General features: G+C 44.7%; 1 protein-coding gene across 1 annotated transcript in view; it reads left to right on the top strand.

Moving 5' to 3' along the window:
- lyset (lysosomal enzyme trafficking factor) overlaps positions 1-19,402 on the top strand; it is a 29,417-nt gene extending 10,015 nt beyond the window's left edge. The window contains exon 2 of the mRNA XM_014145063.3: positions 16,200-19,402. Within this exon, the coding sequence (XP_014000538.1) occupies positions 16,215-16,667 (453 nt within the window). The 5' untranslated portion in view covers positions 16,200-16,214 and the 3' untranslated portion in view covers positions 16,668-19,402. The remainder of the gene's footprint in view (positions 1-16,199) is intronic.
- The last annotated feature ends 212 nt before the right edge of the window (positions 19,403-19,614 follow it).

The following is a 19,614-nucleotide window of genomic DNA, read 5'->3' as shown; positions in this document are numbered from 1 at the left end:
AGGCATTTAGCTCGTCTTGTAGACTCACGTCACTGGGTAGCTCGCGGCTGGGTTACCCTTTTGTAGTCTGTAATAGTTTGCAAGCCCTGCCACATCCGACGAGCGTCAGAGCCAGTGTAGTAGGATTCAATATTAGTCCTGTATTGACACTTTGCCTGTTTGATGGTTCATCTGAGGGCATAGTGGGATTTCTTATAAGCGTCCGAATTGGTGTCCCGCTTCTTGAAAGGAGCGGCTCTAGCCTGTAGCTCGGTGCTGACGTTGCCTGTAATCTATTGCTTCTGGTTGGGATATGTGCGTACGGTCACTGTGGGGACAACGTCGTTGATGCACTTATTGATGAAGCCCGGTGAGTGAGGGGGTATTTTTTATTTATTTAACCTTTATTTAACTAGGCAAGTCAGTTAAGAACAAATTCTTATTTACAATGGCGGCCTACACCGGCCAAACCCAGACGACGCTGGGCCAATTGTGCGCTGCTGAGTGCCTGTTTGATTTTTACATCTACCTGCAACAGTGGCTGGTGGACCAATAAGTTAATTTTAATAACTGGGAACTGGGAAATCTCTGACTTAAGTGCCATGCATTCAGGTGGTAAGGGGGTTATTGTGTGTGGATTTCTTCTCTGTCTGGATGCAATCAGGCTACCGAAATTGCATACATTGGGCGACGTCATCAGAGAACGTGTGTTTTGGGAGTGTGTGTTCATTAAACGTTGGAGAAAATACTTTCCTAGTGTGTGAGGAACGCGGTTGCTGGCTTCAGAAATGCTAGCCAGCTACCTTCTTTAGACATTTTTTTTGTTTTGCTAGAGTTATGCTAACCTGTTCCTTTAACTTTGTTAGTTAGCTTGCTGGCTAGTTGGAGGTTAGCTGGCTAGTTCGCTACAATAGTTTGCTACTGCCATCAAGTTGTTGTTGTGCTATCAACAACAACATTTGGCATTTGAATATAGCGCGTGGAAAAGTGAATTGGGACACAATTTGGACATTTAGATGTAGATGCATGATGTTTTCGGAATTCCATCATCAGAACACCATGATCAGAATACAAAAGCTGCATGATTCGTCAAGTCTAGTCCGAATCTCGCACAGGACTATTAATAAATTATTAACTTCTTCTTTAATTATTTGTTTTTACATAGCCCATAAAAACATCTCCTGTCTTCCTAGTAAGGGTGATCAGGCCTCACCAGGAAATCAGAAGTGAGTGTTTGTTTTCCTGTACCTAAGAAATTATTTAAATATACACCAAAAGTTTTAAATATTGTGTTTTTCAGTATATTTCTTCTAATCAAGAGAACTTACATGTGTGCAACCAAAACTCTGACAATAAACTTTAATTTGTATACCTTTCTAACCCTTGGAAAACCCACTAAAACCAAATAAAAAGACCCACACTTCTAAATCAGAGTATTAACCACTAACAAATATTCATTAACAGGTGACAGGTGGGTTGTGTATGGGTGCTGGCATGTGTGTGGCAAAAATGAACACTAGGGATGCAAGTGGGCCCACGGTTCTGTTTGTGGGCCACAGTAACGGTACGGTTTCGGTATCTTTATACATAAAAATAAAAACACTCACCCTTTAAACAATGAACTCTTTATTTTGCCTATAGACAAATAAAAACGGCGGTGCCTCTTCAAATTAGCTTCTCTCTGTCTCGCTAGCGCTCACCATTGTCACGTTGGAGCTGAGAAAATATTTGTTTTTAGTTTCCCCTCTCTTCATGGGGCCCCTTTATGGAAGTTTTCTAATGAGATGTCATTACAAATCGTCCATTGGTTGTTTAAAGGGGGAGGGGGTGGCGGTCAGTTGCCACGGTTTGAGACATTGCTATGGAGTAAAGTTTGTCAGCCCTCAGGAGCCTCCTAACGGCCTGGGGCCCCAAGCAGTTGCCTACCTTGCCTGTTCACAAGCTGCACTTTTTGGTTCTGTGGATCTGAATGTACAACGTGCGTGTAGTCTGCAGCATAATAAGCACGTTTTGGAAATTATAGGAAAATGACAGGCATATCGTAATTACGCGGTTCACGTGTGCGTATTGAACGGTTCGACAACATACTGTGTACCGTTGCATCCCTAGCAAACACAAACAAAATGGCCAGGTCTTGCTTCATTTTGGAGATCCCTTGACAGCTGGATCCAGGCACTTTTAACTGCTCTCCCAATTCACCTGCCTCAGGAAGCCCTTTCAAAGGGAGAGATACAGAATCTCAGAAAAAATACTTGGTAGTGGATATTCCATCAGTCCTGGAAGAAAGAACTAAGAACATGTTTATTTTTTCACTATGCTACATTTTAATCAGTCCTTAAAATTCTTAATCATGGGGTGACAGGTAGCCTAGTGGTTAGAGCGTTGGGCCAGTAACTGAAAGGTTGCTAGATCGAATCCCTGAGCTGACAAGGTAAACATCTGTCGTTCTGTCCCTTGAACAAGGCAGATAACCCACTATTCCTAGGCCGTCATTGTAAATAAGAATTTGTTCTTAACTGACTTGCCTAGTTAAATGAAGGTTTAATAAATTAAGAGTTTACTGCATCTTGGGCAGGAAGTCTCAATAAACCCATGTGTATACAGAATTATACTCAAGACACATTTATACTTAAGACATACCAGATGATACGGTGTCCCGTATAGCTGAATTGGCCACCTTCTGAAGTAAACACTTCTCTTGTAATCTTAATCTTTTTGAACTGTTGCATTGACATACAATTACAGTTGAAGTCGGAAGTTTACATACACCTTAGCCAAATACATTTAAACTCCGTTTTTCACAATTCCTGACATTTAATCAGAGAAAGTTCCCAGTTTTAGGTCAGTTGGGATCACCACTTTATTTTAAGAATGTGAAATGTCAGAATAATAGTAGAGAGAATGATTTCAGATTTGATTTCTTTTATCACATTCCCAGTGGGTCAGAAGTTTACATACACTCGATTAGTATTTGGTAGCATTGTTTAACTTGGGTCAAACATTTTGGGTAGCCTTCCACAAGCTTCCCACAATAAGTTGGGTGAATTTTGGCCCATTCCTCCTGACAGAGCTGGTGTAACTGAGTCAGGTTTGTAGGCCTCCTTGCTCGCACACGCTTTTTCAGTTCTGCCTACAAATTTTCTATAGGGTTGAGGTCAGGGCTTTGTGATGGCCACTCCAATACATTGACTTTGTTGTCCTTAAGCCATTTTGCCACAACTTTGGCGTCTCACAGTACGGACATTGCAATTTATTGCCCTGGCCACATCTGCATTCCTCATGCCTCCTTGCAGCATGCCTAAGGTACGTTCAGGCAGATGAGCAGGGACCCTGGGCATCTTTCTTTAGGTGTTTTTCAGAGTCAGTAGAAAGGCCTCTTTAGTGTCCTATGTTAATAAATAAACATAACAAAGAAAATCACTTAGGTTTGGCCGGGTCCTTCTTCTCTACTGTGGCTTGGTGTCGGTCTCTCCCCGTTCTCTCTCGTGGTGTGCCACCGTGCTCCTTTTATTGGCCTCCACGGCTGGTTGGCACTTTCCTCTAATTACCTCCACTTAGAGCTGTCCGTGTCGGGGTGCCTAGCTCCCGTATTCCCAGCAGAGGGAGCCAATGTCGCCTCACGTACCTCCCCTCTATTACCATCCCCCGGGGTAGACCTCCTGGGATACCACACGAGGCATGCTAAGGGCTAGGTTTGCATCCCTCCAGGATAGGGCGTCCACATTGCCGTGCTGGGCCCCCGACCTGTGGATGACAGAGAAAGAGAATCGCTGTAAGGACAGGAACCAACGGGTGACACGGTCATTCATGTCCTTACCTCTTGCCATCCACACAAGGGGGGCATGGTCAGTGATCAGGGTGAACTTCCTCCCGAGGAGGTAATACGAGAGTGTCCAGTTCCCACTTCACGGCGAGGCACTCCTTCTCGACAATAGAGTATTTCTTCTCCCTCGGGAGGAGTTTCCTGCTGACTCACATGATTGGGTGCTCCTCGCCTTCCTGCTCTTGGGACAAAACGGCCCCTACCCCTGTATCAGACGCGTCTGTCTGGACCAGGAGGTTTTTTGAGAAGTCCAGGGTTACGAGTACCGGGTGCGAACATAGCGCATCCTTCAGGGCCTGGAATGCCGCCTCTGTGTCCTCCGTCCATCGCACCATCTGGGGTAGTCGTGTCTTTGTTAAGTCTGTGAGGGGAGAAGCTATTACGGCAAAGTTAGGTACAAATCTACTGTAGTACCCTGCTAACCCCAGGAATGACTTCACCTGCCTCTTGGTTCAGGGGACCGGTCATCCCCTAATGGCAGCGATTTGTATTTTTTTCCTTGGGGTTTCACATTTCCCCTCCCGATCTGATAGCCAAGGTACTCCACCTTGGTGTAGCCCAGCTTGCACTTGTGGGGGTTTGCGGTTAGACCTGCATCCCTTAGCGCATCCACCATGGCCTGTAACCTACAAAGGTGTGACTCCCAACTGTCACTGTGCACAATTATGTCATCCAGATAAGCAGCGGCATACTCACTGTGCGGCTGCAGGACGCGGTCCATGAGTCGCTGAAAGGTCGCTTGTGCCCCGTGGAGCCCAAAAGGCAGAACCCGGTAGTCGTATAGCCCCCCTGGGATGGAGAAGGCAGTCTTCTCCCGGGAGGCCAGTGGCACCTGCCAGTACCCCTTCGTCAGGTCCAAGGTGCTGACGTATCTCGCCATCCCCAAGTGGTCGATCAGTTCGTCCACCCGGGGCATGGGGTAGGCATCGAACTTACTGACTTCGTTCAGGCCCCGGTAGTCATTACAGAGTCGGACGATCCGTCCGGTTTTGGAACCAGCACTATGGGGCTAGACCACTCACTGTGTGACTCCTCCAGTACCTGCATTTCTAGCATCGTTGCCACTTCCCGCTGGACCGCCACCCTCCGGGCTTCTGGTATTCAGTATGGCCGTTTACGCACTTTTTCTCCCGGGCGGGTGTGGATATGATGTTCCACGAGATCCGTGTGCCCCGGCACCTCGGAGAACACGGCCGTATTCCGCTGGACCAACTCTCTGAGCTCTTGTCGTTGGGTCGGGCTGAGGTCTTCCCCCATTGCAACTTTGACCGAGGGTGGGCCCTGCTGTGGCCGGGTCCACGTTACACACAGCACCTCGCGTGCATGCCATTTCTTCAGTAAATTCACATGGTAAAGCTGAAGGGGTTTCTCCTCCCCGGTTGGCGGACCTTATAGTTGACGTCACCTACCCGCTCAACGATGTCGTAGGGCCCATGCCACGTAGCCAGGAATTTACTCTCCGTTGTAGGGATCAGCACCAAGACATTCTCACCTGGTTGGAACTCTCATGGTTGGGCCCCCCGGTTGTAGACACGCCCCTGGGCACGTTGCGCCTGGGCCATGTGCTCTCTCACCACTGGCCAAATCGCCATCATCCTCTCCCTCATCTCCTCCACATGTTCTACTACGCTGCGAAGGAGGGTCGGCTGCTCTTCCCAGACTTCCTTGGCTAGGTTCAGCAGCCCGCGGGGCCGATTGCCATACAGGAGCTCAAAGGGGGAGAACCCCGTGGATGCTTGGGGGTACATCGTGCACTGAACATCAGGTGGGGCTGCAGCTGTTCCCAGTTCCTCCCGTCTCTCTCGATGACCTTCTTCCACCAGCTCGTCCGTTTGTGGATGGTACACGCTGTTTCTCACCTGTTTTATTTGTAACAGATTGCAGACATCTTTCATCACCCGAGACTTGAACGCGGTGCCCTGGTCCGTCAGGATTTCCCGTGGAGTACCCACCCGGCTAAATAAATAGAAGAACTCCCGTGCGATACCTTTTGCTGCCACCGTGCGTAGCGGGATTGCCTCAGTATACCGGGTGGCGTAATCCACGATGACCAGGATTTATTGGTGTCCCCTCGCGGTCTTCACCAACGGACCCACCAGATCCATTGCCACCTGCTCGAATGGCACTCCTATAATGGGCAAGGGAACCAAAGGGTTTCGATAATGCATCCTCGGAGCTGTGATCTGGCACTTTTGGCAACTACGGCAGTAGTCCTCCACGGCGCGCTTGACTCCGGGCCAGTGGAACCGGTTCCCAATCCGCTCCCTGGTTTTCTCCATCCCCAGGTGTGCCCCAAGCAGGTGGGTGTGGGCAAGCTGCAACGCAGTCCTAACATACTGGCTGGGTATGAGTAACAAGTCTTTTGTCTCCCCATTTATGCTTTACTACCTGATACAATAAATTATGCTTGATTGCGAAGTGGGGGTAGTGCCAATCACTTACCCCAGGTAACAGTACGCCATCCACCGCAATCGCCTGGCCCCTAGCGTTCTGGAGAATGGGGTCTTCTAACTGGGCCGTCCCGAACTGACCCGTGAGGATTCCAGTGTCGGGAGGTCTGTCTAGGGCCTCCACCTCCATAAATGGGAGCCTGAGGTCTTCCTCGCACAGTGGCTCGCTTGCCGGAGCTGGGTCGTCTCCCTCCTCCGGGTCCGACTTGGGCCCAGTGGACACCCCTCGTGACGGGGTTGGGTTGCCCAGGCCACCGTCCTTTTTCCTTTTCTTCCTACCTCCTGTGCTCGCCTCCCCAGGTCCCTCTTCCACAGGGCCTGAAAGAGAGGGCGCGTCTGGCACTCCCCCCTTGGGGTGGTTATCCTCACTGGCACCATTGGGTACCTCATCGTATCCCCGTGTACACAGGACACTGTCACCTCCTCGTCCCCTGGTTCCTCCTCCCCCTCTCGTGTGAGCCACTGTGGGTGGGCCAGGGTCACCATGCTGCCGGAGTCCAGCAGAGTGCTGGTGTCTGCCATCGATTCGTACAGGAACCATCGGAGGGTCCGTCTTGGTGTGCGCCCAACAGGAGGTGACGTAACTCGCCATCCGGGTTATCCCTGAGCTGGGGGATGCAGAGGGCATGGCCTCCTCCCGGCCGGGACAGTTCCACGCGAGGTGCCCCGGCTCACCGCACTCATAGCAGCGTCTCTGATCTGGGTCACCCTCCCGCTTCACAGCCTCGGCTGGTTCCGTCTGGGCCCCCTTCAGCCCCTCGCCTCTCTGTTGTTCGTCCCCCTCGCCGCGTCTCCTCTCTCCGCTCGGGCCCCTCTCAGCAGGTTCTGGGTGTTCTGGTGAATTTCCACCGCGGTGAGCAATTCCTCCAGGCTCTGGGGGTTCTGCATGCTCACTGTCTTCTTCATCTCGTATGGCAGGGCCCGAAGGTATTTATCCAGGACGAGCTTGTCGAGCATCGGGAGGGATGGTACTTCCGTCAGTAGCCAGCCCTTGGTCAGGCGCACCAGGTCGCTCATTTGAGCACGGGGGGAAAGGGTGGGGTCAAAGGCCGTTGTGCACGGCGTGCGAGATTGAACCCATAACGGCTCAGTATCTCCCGTTTGAGTCCCTCATAATTTGCGGCCTGGTCAGTGTTCAAATCAAAGTAGGCCTTCTGGGCCTTCCCAGAGAGGTAGGGTGCCAACAGGCTGGCCCACTTGGGCTGGGGCCATCCTTCCCTCTGGGCCTTCCCTCTCGAAGGTGCACAAATACGACACCACGTCATCTTCCTCCCTTAACTGAAGCAGGAACTGATCATTGAACACAGTTCATTGAACAAGCATGGGAAAGTGTTTAAACCCTTTACAATGAAGATCTGTGAAGTTATTTGGATTTTTACGAATTATCTTTGAAAGACAGGGTCCTGAAAAAGGGCCGAAAATATCCATACTATGACTAATAAGCATACTATATACTCAATTCACATCACAAATAGTATGGTTAGTATGAGTATTCAAACACAACCAGAGGGATTGAGCATTGGGACAGATATTAAATTAGAGGCTGCTCACTGCTCTCGTGTTTACGTCATCTGTTGTTTGGATTAGAGAGAACCTTCCTGTGGAACAATAACTAGCCGCCAGTACACACTGAACTCAGTGGGGAACTTAGTGACAGTTTGTGCATACAGTTGAAGTCGGCAGTTTACATACACTTAGGTTGGAGTCATTAAAACTTGTTTTTCAACCACTCCACACATTTCTTGTTAACCAACTATAGTTTTGGCAAGTTGGTTAGGACATCTACTTAGTGCATGACACAAGTACTTTTTCCAACAATTGTTTACAGACAGATTATTTCACATATAATTCACTGTATCACAATTCCAGTTGGTCAGAAGATTACATACACTAAGTTGACTGTGCCTTTAACCTCTCTAGGCTAGGCGGGACGAATTCGTCCCACCTACGTAACAGCCACTGCCAGCCTGTGGCACGATTTTCAAAACCTTAAAAATCCTATTACTTCAATTTCTCAAACATATGACTATTTTACAGCCATTTAAAGACAAGACTCTCGTTAATCTAACCACACTGTCCGATTTCAAAAAGGCTTTACAACGAAAGCAAAACATTAGATTATGTCAGCAGAGTACCAAGCCAGAAATAATCAGACACCCATTTTTCAAGCCAGCATATAATGTCACCAAAACCCAGAAGACAGCTAAATGCAGCACTCACCTTTGATGATCTTCATCAGATGACAACCCTAGGACATTATGTTATACAATACATGCATGTTTTGTTCAATCAAGTTCATATTTATATCAAAAACCAGCTTTTTACATTAGCATGTGACGTTCAGAACTAGCATACCCCCCGCAAACTTCCGGGGAAATCGCTAAAATTTTACTAAATTACTCACGATAAACGTTCACAAAAAGCATAACAATTATTTTAAGAATTATAGATACAGACCTCCTCTATGCACTCGATATGTCCGATTTTAAAATAGCTTTTTGGTGAAAGCACATTTTGCAATATTCTAAGTACATAGCCCAGGCATCACGGGCTCGCTATTTAGACACCCGGCAAGTTTAGCACTCACCATAATCATATTTACTATTATAAAAGTTTGATTACCTTTTGTTGTCTTCGTCAGAATGCACACCCAGGACTGCTACTTCAATAACAAATGTTGGTTTGGTCCAAAATAATCCATCGTTATATCCGAATAGTGGCGTTTTGTTCGTGCGTTCCAGACACTATCCGAAATAGTAAAGAAGTGTCGCGCGCATGGCGCAATTCGTGACAATAAAATTCTAAGTATTCCATTACCGTACTTCGAAGCATGTCAACCGCTGTTTAAAATCAATTTTTACGACATTTTTCTCGTAGAAAAGTGATAATATTCCGACAGGGAATCTCCTTTTCGGCAAACAGAGGAAAAAATCCCAAAGGCGGGGGCGGTCGGGGTCACGCGCATAAGCCAGTGTCCCTTGATCGGCCACTTGAGAAAGGCGATAATGTGTTTCAGCCTGGGGCTGGAATGACGACATTCTGTTTTTTCCCGGGCTCTGAGCGCCTATGGACGACGTGGGAAGTGTCACGTTAGAGCAGAGATCCTTAGTAAATGATAGAGATGGAAAAGAAGTTCAAGAAATGGTCAGACAGGCCACTTCCTGTAAAGGAATCTCTCAGGTTTTGACCTGCCATTTGAGTTCTGTTATACTCACAGACACCATTCAAACAGTTTTAGAAAATTTAGGGTGTTTTCTATCCATATGTAATAAGTATATGCATATTCTAGTTACTGGGTAGGAGTGGTAACCAGATTAAATCGGCTATGTTTTTTATCCAGCCGTGTCAATACTGCCCCCTATCCTAAACAGGTTAAACAGCTTGGAAAATTCCAGAAAATGATGTCATGGCTTTAGAAGCTTCTGATAGGCTAATTGACATCATTTGAGTCAATTGGAGGTGTACCTGTGGATGTATTTCAAGGCCTACCTTCAAACTCAGTGCCTCTTTGCTTGACATCATGGGGAAATCATCCAAGACCTCAGAAAAAAAATGTATACATCCTCAAGTCTGGCTCATTCTTGGGGGCAATTTCCAAACGCCTGAAGGTACCACGTTCATCTGTACAAACAAGTATAAACACCATGGGACCACACAGCTGTCATACCGCTCAGGAAGAAGACGCGTTCTGTCTCCTAGAGATGAATGTACTTTGTTGTGAAAAGTGCAAATCAATCCCAGAACAACAGCAAAGGACCTTGTGAAGATGCTGGAGGAAACGGGTACAAAAGTATCTATATCCACAGTAAAACGAGTCCTATATCGACATAACCTGAAAGGCCCCTCAGCAAGATAGAAGCCACTGCTCCAAAACTGCCATAAAAAAAGCCAGACTACGGTTTGCAACTGCACATGGGGACAAAGATTGTACTTTTTGGAGAAATGTTCTCTGGTCTGATAATACAAAAATATAACTGTTTGGCCATAATGACAATCGTTATGTTTGGAGGAAAAAGGGGGAAGCTTGCAAGCCGAAGAACACTATCCCAACCATGAAGCATAGGGGTGGCAGCATCATGTTGTGGGAGGTGCTTTGCTGCAGAAGGGACTGATGCAGTTCACAAACTAGATGGCATCATGAGCAAGGAAAATTGTGGCTATATTGAAGCAACATCTCAAGACATCAGTCAGGAAATTAAAGCTTGGACACAAATGGGTCTTCCAAATGGACAATGGCCCCAAACATACTTCCACAGTTGTGGCAAAATGGCTTAAGGACAACAGAGTCAAGTTATTGGAGTGGCCATCACAAAGCCCTGACCTCAACCTATTGAAAATGTGTGGGCAGAACTGAAAAAGCATGTGCGAGCAAGGAGGCCTAGAAACCTGACTCAGTTACACCAACTCTGTCAGGAGGAATGGGCCAACATTCACCCAATTTATTGTGGGAAGCTGGTGGAAGCCTACCAGAAACGTTTGACCCAAGTTAAACAATTTAAAGGCAATGCTACCAAGTACTAATTGAGTGTATGTAAACTTCTGTCTCACTGGGAATCTGATGAAAGAAATGAAAGCTGAAAGAAATCATTCTCTACTGTTATTCTGACATTTCACATTCTTAAAATAAAGTGGTGATCCTAACTGACCTAAAACAGGGATTTTTTTTTACTAGGATTAAACATCAGGAATTGTGAAAAACTGAGTTTAAATGTATTTGGCTAAGGTGTATGTAAACTTCCGACTTCAACTGTATCTCCATATATAATAACTTTATACATCAAACTCCAGTAATGAGACATAGTATCCTCATATAATCTAAAGTCATGTTATCCTCGTTAACATGTCTCATTGTAAGAGGATAACATGTATCTTCCGAGACGACATGTTGTCCTCTGAGATTTCTGAGACATGTTATCCTCTACCTGTAGATCCAACAGCGGTGTTGGACAGACCCCTAGATAACATTACTAATCAGCTCACATGGAACAGGTTGTGGCATTCATTCCCCTCTTTCACACGTAAGCTAGTCCCCTGACCGCTCTCATTCACTCAATACTTAGTAGCTCAATTTCAATCCTCTTATCTTATTATCCAAATTCCTAATAGTAATAATTTTAATCGTTTGTTATCCAAATTTCAATCTGTTTTGTTTTACCACATTTCTTTCAACTTATTATTCCATATCTCACAATCACACAACTTTCACATCCACATTCACTTAGTACTATTTCCAAACACACTCGGAAATCTCCTCATTACCCACGTGCATCGTCTATGATTCTCTCCGTCATTACTTGCTATGTGTGATACGGTATTGTTTCCTCACTGAGAACTTTTACTGCAATCATTTTACCAAAGTAACACATTTTACAAAAGTAACACATTTTACAAAACAACAGATCTACAGGAAAGAGCTAGTGTTGTAGGGTACAAGGCTTATTCAAGTCACAACAGTATACACTGTAATTCACTGAAACATACACTAATTTCAATATAACTGTCAAGCACAAAGCTTTAACTCAGTAAACCATAACTCAATTTATCAACAGTCAATAAAGTGTTTGAAAAACCATTATACAAATAACACTGCAAAATATCTTGTTAACAACGCACATGTTCATTCACGATCGACATAAAATGGCAGCTACTCTCAGTACGAAGCTAGCCTTTGCTGCAACCGAGCAGGGCTCATATTACTCTCTGCAAACTTAACTCCAACTTCCTCAAGATGTTACTAAGACACACCTTAAACACTCTTGACATGTTAGCGAGTTATTACATTTAAATTACTCTGTTTTATCATCAATAACGTACCTGAAAAAGGGGAGAAATAATCATGAGTGTGATACGGTATTGTTTCCTCACTGAGAACTTTTACTGCAATAAGGAAAAGACTGCGATTTCCCCGCGAACTTGGGTGGAGACCAGAGCAATCGATCTCAGGCTCATAGATTAAGAGCATTTAGTAGATCACAGATTAACACTTTTCCCCTTCAATTAGGCACCACAAAATAAAGTAATCAATATAACGTTTACACATTCCTTTTACAATTCTTACCCTTTGTACGCTTGATGGATTTTAACTTTTTAACACAATTATATGAATGTTATCAATCTCTATCAACTAATACAGAATGCATGATCTTTTTAACCTTAGATGTTTTAAGATCCTCACATACTATGAACTTACTAATACTTTTTAATGTATAACAGGCTATGAGTATTTCCTTTAACCTGTCACTGGTTGGTTCCAGCATGTATCTGGCACCGTCTCCTATCTTAACTTAAAGAACATATTCTGAAATATATGCACAATATGTATCGTCAACTGTGCTCTTGCCGTTACTTGCTATACATATAAATAACACCACATACTCAAAAATACCTTGTGTTATTTTTTTGTGGCTGCAGACCACATCAAACTTTATTCTAAATGCCTATAGACAGCTGTCAGCGGGGCTTTACATGGTAGCGTTGCCCTCGCTCTAGTCTTCTCTTAAAACTAGTGAATGGTCTTCTCTCTATAAGACTATGGGTACCTTTTTTTATGTGTTACTCGCCTTGATTTCTTCCTTTTTTTAATCCTTTAAAAAACAATTTATACAGATTTATTTCAATTGACTTACTGAAATCAGTTGCCTTCCCTCAATTGTTCGCGGATGGTGTGTCTCCTCCTGGACAGCTCACAGTAAGGGTCTGGTCTGTGCGGGCCTTGTCTTCTTTTTGGTCACATGGGAATTTCCCTCACAATTCATAAAATGCGCCAGCAGTTTCCCTCGCAGACCCCCACTGGAAAGCTCCGCAGGTAGATTCAATAATTCTATTCGTGACGCCAAATTGTCTTGGAAATTCTACACCAGGGACACTCGAAGTCAATCTTAAATGAATCATTCTTTATTCTCAGCGCTTTGGAGAGGTTCCAACCACCTCAATGCACCATGTACACATGTCGAACAGGAGCTCTAACGAGGCAGTCCTGTTAGTTCCCTTATATACTGGTTACAGACATGTTACATAGGCGTAGTTCATAGGGTTGGTTCCAGCATGTATCTGGCACCGTCTCCTATCTTAACTTAAAGAACATATTCTGGGCGTTCTGCCAGATGGTCCTAAGGAGAAGGTCATGACGCCCCCTCATATCTTTACCAGGGACAGGCAGGAATCAAGGATTGTTTACGACACCAAGGATAAGATTTACATTTTCAAGACTGTTTCTTCATTTAATTAAATTTCCTTCACACCACGCTCAAAGTTGCTTAGGTCACTCGTTTTGCCCATTCTAACGTTCAAATAAACAGTAACTGGATGTCTTTCTGCCTGCTTTTATATAGCAAGCCATGGCCACGTAACTCACTGTCTGTAAGAGCAATCCAGTTTCATGAATGGGGTGGTATATGTAATAAACTGGTGTGTGTGTGTGTGTGTACACACTGAGTGTACAAAACATTAGGGCGCCTTCCTAAGTTGAGTTGCACACCCTTTTGCAATCAAAACATCCTCAATGCGTCAGTGCATGGACTCTACAAGGTGTCAAGCGTTCCATAGGGATGCTGGCTCATGTTGACTCCAATGCTTTTCACAGTTTTGTCAAGTTGGCTGGATGTCCTTTGGGTGGTGGACCATTCTTGATACGCACAAGAAACTGTTCATCTTGACAAACCCAGCAGCATTACAGTTCTTGACACACTGAAACCGGTGTGCCTGGCACCTACTACCATACCCCCGTTCACTTACAAATATTTTCTCTTGCCCATTCACCCTCTGAATGGCACACAAACACAATCCATGTCTGTTGTCTCAAGGTTTAAAAATGCTTCTTTAACCTGTCTCCTCCCCTTCGTCTACACTGATTTGAAGTGCATTTAACAAGTGAGATCAATAAGCGATCATAACTTTCACCTGGTCGGTCTGTATGTCATAGACAGCGCAGGTGTTCCTAATGTTTTGTACACTCTGTGTGTGTATGTACAGTACCAGTCAAAAGTTTGGACACCTACACATTCAAGGGTTTTTATTTTATTTTTTAAATTTGGATCACTACTGGCTGTAAGCGAACGAGTGATGCGCGTTTGGAGCAGTACTGGCTGTATCCAAGGCTCAGCCAATCGTTCACATAACAGAATGCAGCATACGACTGAAGAGAGAAGAGACAAACAACTTGCTAGTTACAGCGCTCTAGAAAGACAGCGGAGAGTGGAAAGGCAGGTACAGCAGCGTGTCCCCTGAACGGTAACGGTTAGGTGAAGCCTGACCACGGAGACGGGTGAGAAGGTGATGTGTGGGTGTGGTAACAAGCGTTATATTATAAAGGCTGTCATGGCTAACTGCAATATTAGTGTATTGTTTTTTTCTTAAGACTTGTCATTTGTAGTAAAGTCTAGGCAACAAACATTGGATTGCTTTCTTAATTTTTTTTTGCTGTGAGTTAGGTTCACATTAACCATTTATTTTACACAGAGAGACTGATCATGTGGATCATATTCTTTGTTGTTTAATTAGTTCAAACCTGCATTTCCCCCTAGCAAGGATTTTTTGCATATTTCAGTGTAACAAAAAGTGTCACCTTTTTTGGGTCCTCACCAGTTTGCATCCCTGCAAAAACTTACCGGTATGCAAGTTAGGGAGCCAAATGAACATCTCTCTTACCAATGCAATACGGTAGGCTACTGACGAGTCAATCACTTTTACGTCACTGTCTGGCAAGTCCTGATGGATTTCATATCGAAAATACAAACACGATCTTTAGCTTACTTGTCACGATGCGATACCATGGACCTATAACTACGTTGTATGATTTATGAAGGATATGAGATCGACTTTATTCAGTCAGTTCAACACCATTTATAAATTAGTCAAGCTTGCTGTTCATCAATCAATCAATTTACAGTAATACTATGCTCCAACCCTTCATGGCTGCATATGAAACACGCAAAATAAAATAAATTAATGTGCCAGAAAACAGTAGGATAAGTGGATTTTGACTCATCGTTACCACATTATATGGGACGGTCAAATTGACTGACATAGACGATGAAGGAGCATCATGCTCTCTCCCTCCGTGTACAGATTGATTGGCTACAAGCACAGTGTACACAACACACACACACACACACACAGGTACTGGGAGGCAGGACAGACGGCAGACTGTCAAACCCGCCATCGCTCACTTTGTGACTGACAGGCGCCTGTCCTATCAATAGATCGCTAGAAGATGCATATCGTTCATTCTAGCGGGAGAGGGCTCGGCTGACTTTTTTAAATGACTTCTGTATTGAAAAAAATGTGCCTAGATAATTACATTTTTGTCTGTAACCGGCTGTATAGCCGACAGCCTGCGCTTGTGGAAAACGCTGCCAAATGTAACATATCATACTAATTTGAGTATCCCTGATTTACATTTACTATGTTACATCTACTCTGAGACCAGGCTGGCCTAGGCGGTTCTCCTGGGGTGCATTCAGTTTGATTTAAATGTTTACTACGTTGCATAATGGTTTGTACTGAACGTCACATTTCCCCAAAACATTCAACGTTCTTCATCAAGGATGTAATCATTATTGGACTAATTCAGGTAGGTCCCTCCCCGTTTTGTTCCGTTTAAAGAAACGTTTTGCAACAGAATCGGAGTATTGAATACGCCCCAGACTTTGAGGTACGTTTACTGTTTGGTGGGGGTGGCGGGGTGTGGCTTGAAGCAATGCGTGGCATATTTAAAGGGCAGCGGACAAGCTGACAGCGTTCCCCAACCCACAACCCCACCATTTTTGAACTGGTCGTTCAGAACAGCACTGTTTTTGTTTAATTGACTGTTACAGTAAAAAATAAATCGTACTGAATGTAGCCCAAATGTTTTTTCAACCACGGGTGGCCAACTGGGTAAGAAAATGGGTATGCATAATGCAAGCTATTGAGTAGTACTACGAAACTAAGGCCCTTTTCTGTTCCAGGGAGGAGTATGGAGAATGATGAACTTCCGTCAGCGGATGGGATGGATCGGTGTGGGGCTGTACCTTCTGGCTAGCGTGGCTGTCGTCTACTATGTCTTTGAGATTGACCAGACATACAACCGTCTCACCCTGGAGCACGTGGAGCGGGTGGCTGAGGAGCAGCGACCTCTGGCAGGGGACAACACGCCTCCCGCCACATCCTCTGGGCCCCCATCCTCAGCCTCACTGCCCACCTGGACCCAGAGTCTCAAAACTCGCCTGCTCCTCTTGCCCTTCTGGGTGTGGGTCACCATCTTCCTCGTGCCCTACCTTCAGGTGTTCCTCTTCCTCTACTCGTGCACGCGCACCGACCCCAAGACGGTGGGCTACTGCATCCTGCCCATATGCCTGGCGGTACTCTGCAACCGCCACCAGACCTTTGCCAAGGCGTCCAATCAGATCAGCCGGCTGCAGCTGATTGACACCTAAAGTGTCCAACCGATTGAGACGGTGGATAATATGAGAGGCGGGGTGAGCAGCCTTAGTGCATGCTGCACACAAACTAGGCGGAGGCCTACTACTCTCACACCTGAACTACAGGATGCTTAACACTCACCTAGTACACTGTGTGACGTGTTAAGTCTACCAGGCATCACTAGGCAATTCACTTGGGGGGGGGGGGGGGGGGGGGGGGGGGTGGTTTTGTTGATGTGTATGTGTGCTGTTCTTGAGATGAACAATGGTACGCGTTTCACAACCCTTTGTATTTGTGATTTCTTACATTCAACAAAGGCTGGACCAAAGGGTGCCACGCGCTCCAGGGTCTCACCACAGTACCTGACTATGATACAGACACCAATCATTGAGGGTTTATCCGTTCACTGCAAGGTCCCACTTTTTTGAGCAAATAATTCTGTGAGGAAAGTTTGAGAGCCATATTGGTTCAATCATCATCCCAAAACTATTACCACCCCACTGACTCGAAGTAAGGTGAAATATGACGTGTCAAATAATTTGTACAGACAGTTTTAGGAATGTGATGCCATTTAAAAAAACTGTCTTAGTGGACCAGTAGTGATTCTTAGATAAGTACTGCAGTGTTGTTTTGTTATTGGTCTGAATGTATTTTGTATTGTTATTTACTGCTGTGTTGGCTCAGTAATTTCCTTCTACATGCTTTTTTTGTCATTCTATTACTTGCAATATTTAGGAAGTGTTTCGGGATTTGTCAATTGGTCCATCTATCCAGTATTTGTATAAGATAAATATCTTGTGCCTTTAAGGACCCCCCCCCCCCCCCCCCCCCCCATCCAAGTAAAGTCAAAGAAAGTCCACACAAAGCACACGGACCATGCTTTTGAAAAATACTTCTTCTAATCTTCTACTACAGCCATTGTTTGTCCTTGTGTGCCATAAAGTGACAAAAACGTGACATGAAATTGTCAATGTTATTGCCTTTTTTATGAGGATCCCTGGTCCCTTTTTTGTATGACATTTATGTGGAAATGTGTTGTATGATCAATGAGTTGTGGAATCCTTCACATATGTAAGTTACGAGGAAAATGTTCACTGCCAAAAAAGATAATTTCCTATCTTGAAATGAGCAATGGGACAAATATGGCTTTCCTATATGATCTTAAATGTTTGTGCCACATTAATTTATATGGCAGGTAGTGTCCTTAAGCAATTCTGCAAAATACTCTTCATTTGAACATTGTTTTGAAATCATCGTTGGCTACTCTTTGTTGTGTTGATGGTCAACCTCCATATTTTTAAATGTTTCCAATTGATTCGAGATGGTACTATTCTGATTAAGTTTTGATTTAACTTTCCATCTACATTAGCACAGTAATGAATGTACAAAAGGTTTATTTGACCTTCCTCCCAACACAGGGAAGTGGCATGTGCTGCGTCGAGTGACCTGACCGAAAGGGAATTGGGCTGGCTTGTGTTCATTAAGGCACAGAAAATACATTTGTCCAGGTAATCCTTCCATGCTTATCAGTTCTGTTTGTTTCCTAATGAACACAACCCTGATTTTGCCCTTGCACTACACAGCTGATTCAAATAATCAAAGCTTGATGAGTTGGTTAATTGAATCAGCTGTGTAGTGCTAGGACAAAAGTGCAGGGGGGGGGGGGGGGGGGGGGGCTGCGCTGCTACAAAGGATCATCTACTTGGGTTTTGGACTGGGTGTTTTTAGTGGCTCACATGACATTTTCACCGAACTATTGTCTTTCACTCCACCCCGTTTCAACTTCATCTATTTTTACTATGTTGCACCCATTAACATCTTAGTGCACAACTTGGGTCCTCAGGAGTTGCAGTGTCTACAAAGGGTCATGTTCAGTAGGCATAAGATGGAAGAAACATTTACAGAAGGAGTTACTACCTGAACTCATAGGAATGCTCATTTTGATAATTTTTTTTCATTTTCTCCTACTGAAAGTACTTTGGTTTTAACAAGATACAACTGACTACACTAACTGAAACCTCAAGCTAGCCAATGTGGTGACATTGTATCTAACCTGATTTGATCAATAAGTGTCAAATCATACTTTGCAGAAGCTTCCCTACTCGACCAGAGTTGTCCACCCTTGATTCAACCTACACAAGTCCTATATGATAGTTTGGACGTAGAGACACTGCCTGTCATGGTTTGTTTATTTAAAAAAAAGTGTTAATTGAAAAGGAATATTAGAAAAAAAATAATAATATGGGCTTGTTTGGTCTGTCTAAAAGAATGAGTGGCTATTCACGTTGGTGCTTCTGATTTTTATTGCCTTTCAAATCTAAATGCACTGTGATTAAAGGTCTGGATTGTAAGAAAATTAAACATGTTATGGGAAAATGTCTGCAGACCGTTCATGTAATTTCTCACAGCAAGCAAATGCGGGGGGGAAGAAGAGTGCAATTTTATTATCCAATTAATGGCCATTAACAACATTTCTATGAAATACATTCCACTTAAGTGATTGACATTTACACAAATATTAAAGAGAAAGATGTAGATCATGATTGCCAAGGCAGGAGCAATACCATACATGAGTGGGAATGAATTATTAATAGCCACCCAGTGGATTGAATAATAAGGGCTGACATATCTGCCCCCAAAAACAGTGTCCTCCAGTCTTGTATGCCAGGACCACCAGACTCCCTTCTTCTAAGTCCCAAATGGCAACCTATTCCCTACCTAGTGCACTAGTCAAAAGGAGAGAACTATATAAGAAAAAGGGTGCCATTTGGGACAGAGCCCTTGTCAGGCCCTCAAGGTCTTTGACCGCTTTGCAGGAGGCTGCATAATAGGGGCTTTTGTGTCTTCATCATCCTCCTCCTCCTCACCTGCAACAGATGACAGAAAGTTACATTTTGGGGGGGGAGGGAAGTTGACAGAATGAAAACAAACCACCAGACATTACACAAATAAAGTTTATCT

Source organism: Salmo salar, chromosome 15 (assembly GCF_965601325.2).
Source record: "Salmo salar chromosome 15, fSalSal1, whole genome shotgun sequence".
NCBI classification, from domain to species: Eukaryota; Metazoa; Chordata; class Actinopteri; order Salmoniformes; family Salmonidae; genus Salmo; species Salmo salar.
The sequence above is the reverse complement of the archived record's forward strand: the minus strand, read 5'-3'. Positions and strand labels throughout refer to the sequence as shown.